Here is a 10,222-nt window from a genome sequence, read left to right as displayed (position 1 = left end):
AGTACGAGTTAAAAAGTGAATACGAGTTACGAAGTGAAAAGTGTGCTAAGGGGCCCACCCATACAGTTTTCCGGGATAATTGTACTATTTAGAGCCACCCTGATATTTAAACTGACAGGTCCAGAGGTTAAGATCAGAACTTGGAAGTAATGTTTAGTGTTCAAAGTAAAGGCTTCATTTCTTTACTTTTACAAAAGTTACCGTATGGATTTGAATTTCATATCTACAAAACAAAAAGTCCAAAAAGGAAAGAGTTAAACAATATCAAAGATAATATATAAACTTGAAAGATATTTTATGTAAATCATAATTAATAATAGAAATTTACAAAGCATACAAAATTTAATACATCAAGAGTTTACTGAATAACAAAATACAAGTATTTAATAAATACACAAATTCAAATGTGCTTTATGAATAACGATTAACAAATTCTACGTCATTTTTAAACTAGAAACCTTAAATAAACTTATATCAAAGTTTAAACGGATGCATAATATATTGAAATGAAAACATTTCAAACTATCTCCAAAAATCCAATAATTATAATAAATTAAAACATACCAGATAATTTAATAAAAATATCACTGCTTGCTCACATATTTTTAAGTGTGCCACGTGCAAATAATTTTAAAATTGTATATTGAATGTAGGATCCATTACTGTTTTTACATTGCGATCCTTGCTGTCCGAGAGCCCAAAATCGAAGAGGATCATAATCAATACTTAAAGAAATAGGTTAGTAAAATTACTCCGCGCCACAATCTACTGCGCATAAGAAAATAGATCCATGAATTTATGTAATATGTTTGTTCGTAATTTATGTACACTAACCGACATAAATTACGGAACAGTACGACATTTTAAACCACTGTATTCACAATATTCGTAAGTGGATTGTATTTAAATAATCGATCAAGGAACACTATACAATACGCACGCGTTTTAGCTGGGAAATTAACACTAGCTTCAAACTCAACGCGCAAGTCCACGGTTGTAGATTTAAGTGACTCTGGGTGCTTAGAACAATCAATGACAAATAGAGGTGATTTATTTATAAACGTTTCTTTATCTAGCAATGGCTCTGTTATAGAGCGTCTATAGTACGATTTTTGAAAATTACAATACATCTCATACAGTAACGCTGTTTGCTTGTTCGTGTAATTTAAATTGAAATTCACGTATGGGTAGGCTTCACCATTTAAATAGACTTTCAAAATTGTTATGTTACAATGGTCAAACTGACTGGAATCTTTTAAAATGTTGCGGTCACGATTTGTTTGGAAACAAATAACAACATAGTTAGGGCATTCTACACTAGTTTTAACACTCCACACATGCCTATCAGTTAATGGTAATTCTGGCATAAGTAGACATTCCATTGATCGAAACCATAACCTCAAATCATCATTTTGATTGACTAAGTTGTATAATTTCACTCGCATTTTATCAGACACTTTAACGTATGGAACACACCATTCTAATTTGTTGATTTTAATTTTAGGTTTGCTTGTTGAGGTAAAACAATTAATATCATCATTTGCACGAACAATAACAATTTCTTGTTTCATGTTTACGAGAATTTTAGGATAATCTTCAAAAAAACCCATATACATTTTCAATGGTATACGAACATTGAACTAACCAGTGGCATCCTTTTCAAATTTTTCACCAAAACCAGCATTCTCTAAAGCTTTACTTTTTTATTTTCGTTTAGGGATAGGTAGTTTTTTATGGTGCTAACGATGCCTACGTTATTAATCACATCAATTACCTTACCACCAATTTCATAACGAATTTCATGAAACATAAATGATATAGCATTCGATATGAAATTTGCTTTAACATCAGCAGCATCAGTCACTTGACCTTCGATATTTAAAACACTTTCACTTGGTAATGTGTACAAGTCTTGTGATTGGATGCAAATTCTACTCTCATCGCTTGACTCAAATTTCGATGAATTATAAGCTTGGTGGTTGTGATACTCTAGTCCTGTAATTACATTATCGTACTCAGGTACATTGGTCACTTCTAATATTTCTGACATTCTTCTTCTTCTTCGTCTTCTTCTTCTTCTTCTTAATACAATTGAATTTTATTACTATAACTGATTTCTTTATTTTAAGCCAACAACTAAATTTTACCCAACAATTGGCCGCTTTAGTTTTAAGCCAATTGATTGAAGAAATTTTCAATTTTCGTATGATAACTGTTTGTGATTTTTTTTTTCTATTGTTGTTCGATTGAGGTTGTTTTATCGAACGGTTTGTAGAAACACTACCTCCCGCATAACGTGTAGGATGATTAAATACAAAACCCATTATATCTTTTTTAGGTCTAGTCCAATTGTAATGTTTTCACCTCGAAAGTTGACTAATTTACCAGTTTGGTCCACTAACGTGAATGTAATGTTGCTTATAGTTTGACAGTTAATTGGTAAATAAATAACATTGATAGGATGTATCACAATTTTATAACCTGGTGGTAGATTTGGTGAAAAATGAAACAATGTGTGACTGATTTCATTGTTATGATACGATCCATTTGTAATATTACATTGAACATAAATTCTTTCTACAGGTAAAATATTAACTGTATTGTCACTTTCACGCCTTTTATTTGCATCTAGTTTTCGTTTATTAAATCCCAACATGCGACAAACAGAATCTGATGGTTCACAGTTTATTATCACAGTACACTTTATTTCACATTTTAATGTATTTGTATTAGCATTTATTTGTAGTGCCACCTTATCACCTACAGCTTCTTTTAAATAACGTTCAATATCTTCAACTTCATAAGATTCTGGAGGTATTTCTATGACTTTATCATCATAATAAAACATGTTATTTTTGCTGTCTATATTAGGAATTGAATTGTACCCTTGTAAATCAACTACACCCATTTCATAATTTTCATTTTTATTTAATTCAATTGGTGGAGAAAAGTCTGTTGTTAAAAAAGAGCTATCCCCTGTAAAAGTAAGCATGTATGACATCTTGATGAATGATGTGAATACAAGACGTGCTGATTTATTTATTCAATAAAAATTGTATACAAAGATGTCCACAAATCGGAGTATTAAACTGCTGTTGATTATCAAAATTATATTGAATGTCACATCCGTTAAAATATTTAATTATTTCCTTCGGTGGCTTTAAGTTACCAAAGCTATCATAATAGATGACACTTCTATTATACTTTTTATATGCCGTCCAGTGTGTGCCACTATTTTTGGATACCTCATGGTTGATAATTCCTGTTTCATATTTATATGGTCTTTTGGGTAGGGTGTCACGCATAAAAACACCACGAAAATACGGAATTTTAAATTGTTTAGCATACGCACGCAGCTCCGTATCGTAAAGTGCTCTACGTGGTAGCGTTTCAATTAGTTTTTTGCTAAATATAATCCCACGCCTTTGTTGTATGGTCTTAAATACAAGCCTTTACCCATTGCTATAGCTTCCATTGTTTTGTTGTGTCTTTGACTCTCATTAAGTTGATCACGAGCACTTTGATAATTTGTAACGGCTTTAGCAATACCCGACGCTCCACCAGCCAAAGCACCTAAAGCAGAGAGTCCTGCGAAAATGGGAATTAATGGAAGTACACCACCGGACTATGGAACTGGTATAACACGTGTGGGTGCTTTAATATGTTGACCACGTAAAGCTGCTTTTGCTATTTTTACTGCTGCTTTTAAGTCTTGTGGTTGTGATTTTTTCAAGGCATTTCTTGCCTTTCGTACTGATGCTGTAAAGTTTATAGTTTTCTTTGTCTTTTTCGTCTTCCTCTTTTTCAATCCCATACCAAGTGAAGTTTTTGCCTTCATGGCGTCTGTAACGAATAGAGCGGATGCTTCTTCACCAATTGTTGAATCAGATGCTTTGGTACGTTTCCAAGCGGCTTCAGCTAATTGTTTATCTGCTAGATGGCGCTCCTTTAAGTCTTTACTTTTTGAATATGCTATATCATGCACCATACAAGCCTGATCCAATGTGTTTATTGGTTTATCACCACGCGCTAATCGTTCTGTATGCTTAGTTCCAGGTCCACAATATCGATAAGTTGGTATGTGTAACTCAAACGGTAATTTATTTATAAGTGTGTTAACAATACCTCTTCCTTTGTGTTGTTGCTTCTGATATGACATTGAAGTTCACATATATTTAAATGTTTAGAAAATGGGTTGTATTGAAATTTTAGTCTTACTTACATTAAAAATGCGTTTTCATAAACAACAACCCGCTCTGAGTGTTGAAAATTTAATACCAGAAAATACAGACACACAAACATATCATGGTCCTCTATTTTCAGATTCACTACGAACATTAATATGTGTATAAACCAATCTTATGTTGAATTTAATTTACGATGAAAACGGTTTACGCTTTGAAAACATTTATGTGTACAGTAAATCTCTTTACCAACCGAAATATCAATTACTAGAAGAGACTTTAAAATTAGTGGAAGGGGTTGGTTTAAAACTGGTGGAGGGGGTTGGCTATTTTCCATTTAGTGATATTAGTGAAATTCTTAGTCCGAATGAAGCTCGAGCAAAAAGTCTTTTTATATTTGATGATGTGAGCTGCCATTCACAACAGCGCATCAGGGAGTATTTTAGCATGTCGCGCCACAGAAAAATTGATTGCTTTTACTTATGTCAGAGCTACGCACGTGTTCCAAAACATAACATTAGAGATAACGTCAATTGCTTGGTGCTTTTCAAGATGGACGATATGAATCTAAAACACACATTCTATGATCATGTAGGTTCTGATATGAATTTTCAAAAATTTCAAGATTTATGTCGACATTGTTGGATGTCTCCAAATGGATTTGTTGTAATAATGAAAAATTTCCCTATGAATGCCGGTCGGTACAGGAATGGATTCGATGAATTTATCGAATTATAGTTCTCGCTATACTGCGAAGTGATAAATAGTTGTTAATTATGTAAGTCGCTTTCTTTTATTTGAACTAATTAGTTTTGGTAATCTTTTTCCTTTTTTTTTTTACGTATAAATTAAAAAAAGCTTTAAAACTTATTAGTATTAAAACAAAATGCTTCCAGTATACTTATATTTACACTATTTGTTACTTGCAAGTAAGTTTCAAAAATTTTATTGTATATATGTTAACTAATAAATAATAATAATTATTAATTGTGTAATTTTTGTTTTTAAGTGCAAATAGGCAATGCCCGAGATGTGGCAATATGGTTAATTGAGGCTGTTTGAGTATACCTAATAACTTTCAGTAAGTTTCAATTTTTTATATTTTTTTTAGAATAATTTATTAAAGGTTTTTTATTATTTTTAGCTCCAGATAATTATTATTGTAGGGCAATGGAAATTGCTCAACAATTGGTAGAGGATGCGATTCAACAAATTATTGAAAGTGTGTCATTTGTATCCTTTTTTTTCTTTTTTGTAAGATTTCTAATGTTTTTTTTATTTTTATTTTTCAGATTAATATTTTAATGATAATATTTTAAAGACAGTTTTATATTTATATATATATATATATATATATATATATATATATATATATATATATATATATATATATATATATTTTTTTTTTTTTAATATTAAAATCATAAAAAAATTTTAAATTTTTTTTTATTAAAATAGAACCTTCTTACATTACATTACATTTAAAATATTGGATTATCATTTACAATATTTCCGCATTTTTTTCGTAATTTGTAAAGAAAACAAAAAAATAATACATACCTTTTTATCAAATTATTTGACCAATACAAAGTCACTTAGATGTGGAAGAAATAATATATTAATATATGTACGGGGTATTGAATTGTGTAATACATAACTTAATTGTCATAGCAAAACACAACAGTTGTGTTATCCTAAGACTTTATGTGTTATATATTACAAAATGTAATCCTCTTTGTCCATCTATATTAATATATAATTTGATACCTCCCACATCCAAGTGTTTTTGTATTGGTGAAATAATTTGATAAATAGGTATGTGGTGAAGCCGACAATCTTCTAGCAATAAGTCGATTAAATTCGACTTCGAAAATACTGAGCAAGTGGACTGTGCAACGGGAGCAACAGTTCCACAAAATGTGCACAAAATAAAAAAATATCAGGATGTAAAAACATTTACCGGTTTATTTTCTCCACGTGGCTTCAATAATTAACCGCCTCCATAAAATTAGGGATATATAGGATTATTTTAAGGAGTGGTGACGGTTAAAAGATATGAATGGGAGCACTTATCACTTAAAGTATTTTTACATAAATTCTTTAAACTTTATACACATATACGGAACTTATTAAATTTTTATAGAAAATTTTGAGTTCACAACGACGGGTGTGTTCTCAAGCAGCGCAAAAAACTATCTATCTTGTCCTCATGGAGGTCAAAAACTGAATCTCGTCGAACTTGCTTATACAAATTGCATAATCTGTTATTTTTTATATAAAAATAGATATAAATCGGTAAACAAGATCGATTATTAAAATGATCGATATAATTTATTTGAATAGTGGATCAGTGGCGTCACCATTCCCCCAGCCTTTAAAGGATCAGGCCTTTTAAATCGTTACTGTAGGAATAATGAAAACGCCACGACACTAAAGTAAAAATTAAAGCTAAATTCCTATATTGAATCAAATTATCTAAATGAGAATGAGTAAAAAAAAAAATATATATATAATTTCAACGGACAAAACGACGGAAAATTATTTAATTTACAATGAAAGTTTGACTCTATTGAGTCGGCAGCAGACAAAGGCGGACAACAGGTCGTGTATACACGCCTAATTTAGTGCGTACCTTGGCCACTCTTACAATGCCATCGGTTCCCTCAAACACTTCCTCTATGACACCCAACGGCCAATGAAGAGGGGGAGTATTATCTTCTAATATGATGACTACATTCCCTATTTTAACTGGGTGGACAGAACTGTTCCATTTTTGACGTATTTGGAGCCCCGACAAATATTCCCTGTGCCATCGCTTCCAATAGGATCGTACAATAGCATCCAATAGATGTTTGCGATGGACTAAATTTATTGGTTCATCAGTGACCATGGTACTTGGGATCGATGATAGGGACGCCTGATTCAAAAAATGGGCTGGTGTCAAAGCTGTGGGATCAGTAGGATCCGAACTAAGCACGTACAGAGGCCTTGAATTAAGTAAGGCTTCTATTTGTGTTAAAACGGTTGCTAGCTCCTCGTAAGTAAGCACCTGTGTGCCTATTACCCTGTATAAATGTTGCTTTACACATTTTACCTCACTCTCCCAAATACCGCCGAAGTGCGGGCTACGAGCTGGGTTAAATTGCCACTTAATTTTTCTTTTAAGTAGCTCCCTTTTCAGCGCATCATTATAGTCAGATGATTCTATAAGTTTATATACTTCTTTGAGATACGAATGAGCACCTACAAAGTTTGTACCTCGGTCAGAGTATAAAACTGAAATGGTTCTTCTTCGAGCAAGGAACCTTTTTAATGCGGCAATAAAAGTGTCCGTTGACAAATCAGAAGCGAGTTCTAGATGTAATGCTTTAGTTGTCAAACATACGAATAAACACAAATAGGCCTTTTGGCTTGTAATTCCTCTGTGCCTACTTAATGTTATGGTGAAGGGGCCAGCAAAATCAACACCAGAATGCTCAAAGCTTTTATTTTGAGTCACTCGAGGTGCCGGTAAATCTGCCATAAGCGGAAAAACTGGTTTTGGTTTCAGTTTAAAACAACGATTACATGAGTGTACTCGTTGTCTAACAATTTGACGAGCAGAAAGTATCCAATACTTTTGTCTAAGAATTGATAATAGCAGGTTAGGACCAGTATGTAAGTTTTGCTCATGAGTGTAATCAATAAGAAGATTCGTAAAATGGTCCTTTTTTGGTAATAATATAGGGTGTTGTGCATCAAACCCAATTGAAACGTTTGTTAAGCGTCCTCCAACGCGTAAAATTTTATTATTTAAAAATGGACGAAGCGTTATAAGTGATTTGGAACAATTATCGCCATTTTCAATAGCCTTTATTTCGTTAGAAAAATGTTTATTCTGAATTACTTGAATTAAATAGCTCTCTGCAGCCTCCAAATCTTCAATAGTGAACTCATTTCTCCTTGGAATAAGTTTTAGAAAACGCAGGATATAGATCATCGAATGCAACAACCTAGACCAAGAAGAATGCCTGAGTATAAGTTCATTTATTCCAGTAGGGAGATTTCGAGACACATGTAGAGATATTGAATTTTCATCAGTATATTCTTCAATATCGGGAATAAATTCTTAAGGCCAAGTTTCAATAGGATTTATTAACCATGAAGGGCCTGTTAACCAAGATTTGTGATTTATGAAAGCAGCTGGCAATAAACGCCGAGAAATACAATCTGCAGGATTTTCGACTCCAGGAATGTGGTACGAAAATTTGGAGTCTAAATAAGATTGTATTTTAGAAACTCGGTTTGCAACAAATGTTTTACGCAAATGTGGGGACGAGTGACTCCAATTCAATACAATGGTTGAATCGGAAAAGGCGAAAATTTTTTAAATACTGTGACGATCGTTATAAGTTTTTACTACAAAAGAAATTAATTTTGCAAGTAAAAGCGCGGCACAAAGTTCCAATCGTGGTATTGACACTGTTTTCAGAGGGGAAACCTTGGACTTTGAGCAAACTAAGCTGATATTAACCTTTTCATCATTTATAGTGCGAAAATAAATACAAGCGCCATAGGCCGTTTCACTTGCATCTGCGAAACCAGTTAATACGATTTGGCTTTTCAAATTAATTTGCAGATGGCGAGGAACATTAAATTCTTCCAATAAATGCAGTTCATCAATAAATTTCTTCCAACTATTTTGGATAGGTAATGCAGCTTCATCATCCCAATTAAGTTTGCGTTTCCACAGTTCCTTTATTAAATTTTTTGCAAATAGAACGACGGGTGATACAAAACCCAAAGGATCAAACATTCTCGCAACTGCAGACAGAATATTTCGCTTCGAGCATTTTGTTGTCGAAATATCCGTATTAAACGAGAACATATCTGCTCTAGGATTCCAATTTAATCCCAAAATTTTTAAGGATTCCGTATCAAAAGTTATAGACTGAGACGAACGAAGGTTCTCTGGAATATGATGAAGTAACTTGGGAGAGTTGGAGCACCATTTAACTAGTGGAAAACCCCCAGCCAAGAATAACTCCACCATTTGTTTATGAAGAGTGACTGCACTCTTAATATTTGCAACGCTGCAGACCAAATCATCAACATAAAAATCACGAGTTGCAACCGCAGAAGCTAAAGGATAATTTGCAGCCTCGTCCTTGGCTAATTGTTGAACTGTTCTAATAGCTAAATATGGACTTGGCTTTACTCCAAAAGAAACGGTATTCAGCGAATAAACCGATAAAGGGAGTTCAGGAGAGTCACGCCACAATATTAACTGGAACTTACGATGCTCTTTGCAAATATTTATTTGGCGATACATTTGTTTAATGTCTGCAGTCATTGCAATCGAGTATAATCGAAAATTCAATAATATTTGTTGCAGATCTGATTGAAGCTTGGGACCCGTATGCAATAACTCATTCAAAGAAACTGATGTACTGGACTTCGCACTTGAATCAAACACTACTCTGAGTGGAGTAGTAAGACTGTCAACTTTGCGCACACAATGATGTGGAATAAAATAATTTGGAGAAGTCACATCATTTAATGGAACCAATGTCATGTGATTTTGTTGAATATAATCATGAATGACCGACGAATAGGTTTCTTTTAACGAAGGTTCAGTTTGGAACCGTTTCTCCAGATTAAAAAAGCGTTTTCGTGCCATATTATATGAATCTCCTAGTCTTTGAGGATTTTCCTTAAAAGGCAGTCACACGGTATACCGCCCGGAAGATTCTCTAGTTATGGTTGAAGTGAATATTTTTTCACATTCCATATCTTCAGGATTTGGACTAGAGGATTCTGGAACTTCTTCTAGTTCCCAGAACCGTTTTACTAACGATTCGACCGGAGTGGTAATAGCATAGAAGTTTTGAGTCGTAGTTGTTTCAGAACATGTAGGTACTTCACCCATTACCACGTATCCCAAGGGGGTATGAACAGCTATAGGACTGAGAGAAGGGCCAATAACTTTAGCTGTTCCTAATAATTGTGCAAACATGGATGCACCTATTATTCCATGTATAGTTGAAGGAACATGGAAA

General features: G+C 33.2%; 1 protein-coding gene across 1 annotated transcript; it reads right to left on the bottom strand.

Annotated features, from left to right (window-relative positions):
• Nucleotides 1-8,550: 8,550 nt before the first annotated feature.
• LOC123302877 lies at nt 8,551-9,843 on the bottom strand. The gene has a single exon (XM_044885971.1). It carries the CDS (start codon nt 9,841-9,843, stop codon nt 8,551-8,553), a length of 1,293 nt encoding a protein of 430 aa, XP_044741906.1.
• Between the last annotated feature and the right edge of the window lie 379 nt (nt 9,844-10,222).

This window comes from Chrysoperla carnea, chromosome X (assembly GCF_905475395.1).
Source record: "Chrysoperla carnea chromosome X, inChrCarn1.1, whole genome shotgun sequence".
In the NCBI taxonomy this organism is placed as follows: Eukaryota; Metazoa; Arthropoda; class Insecta; order Neuroptera; family Chrysopidae; genus Chrysoperla; species Chrysoperla carnea.
Note: the sequence above shows the minus strand (reverse complement) of the source record. Positions and strands in the feature narration are given on the sequence as shown.

What these genes read in the sequence shown, in the direction of transcription:
- LOC123302877 (XM_044885971.1), bottom strand. Translation starts at nt 9,843, where the DNA reads ATGGCACGAAAACGCTTTTTTAATCTGGAGAAACGGTTCCAAACTGAA.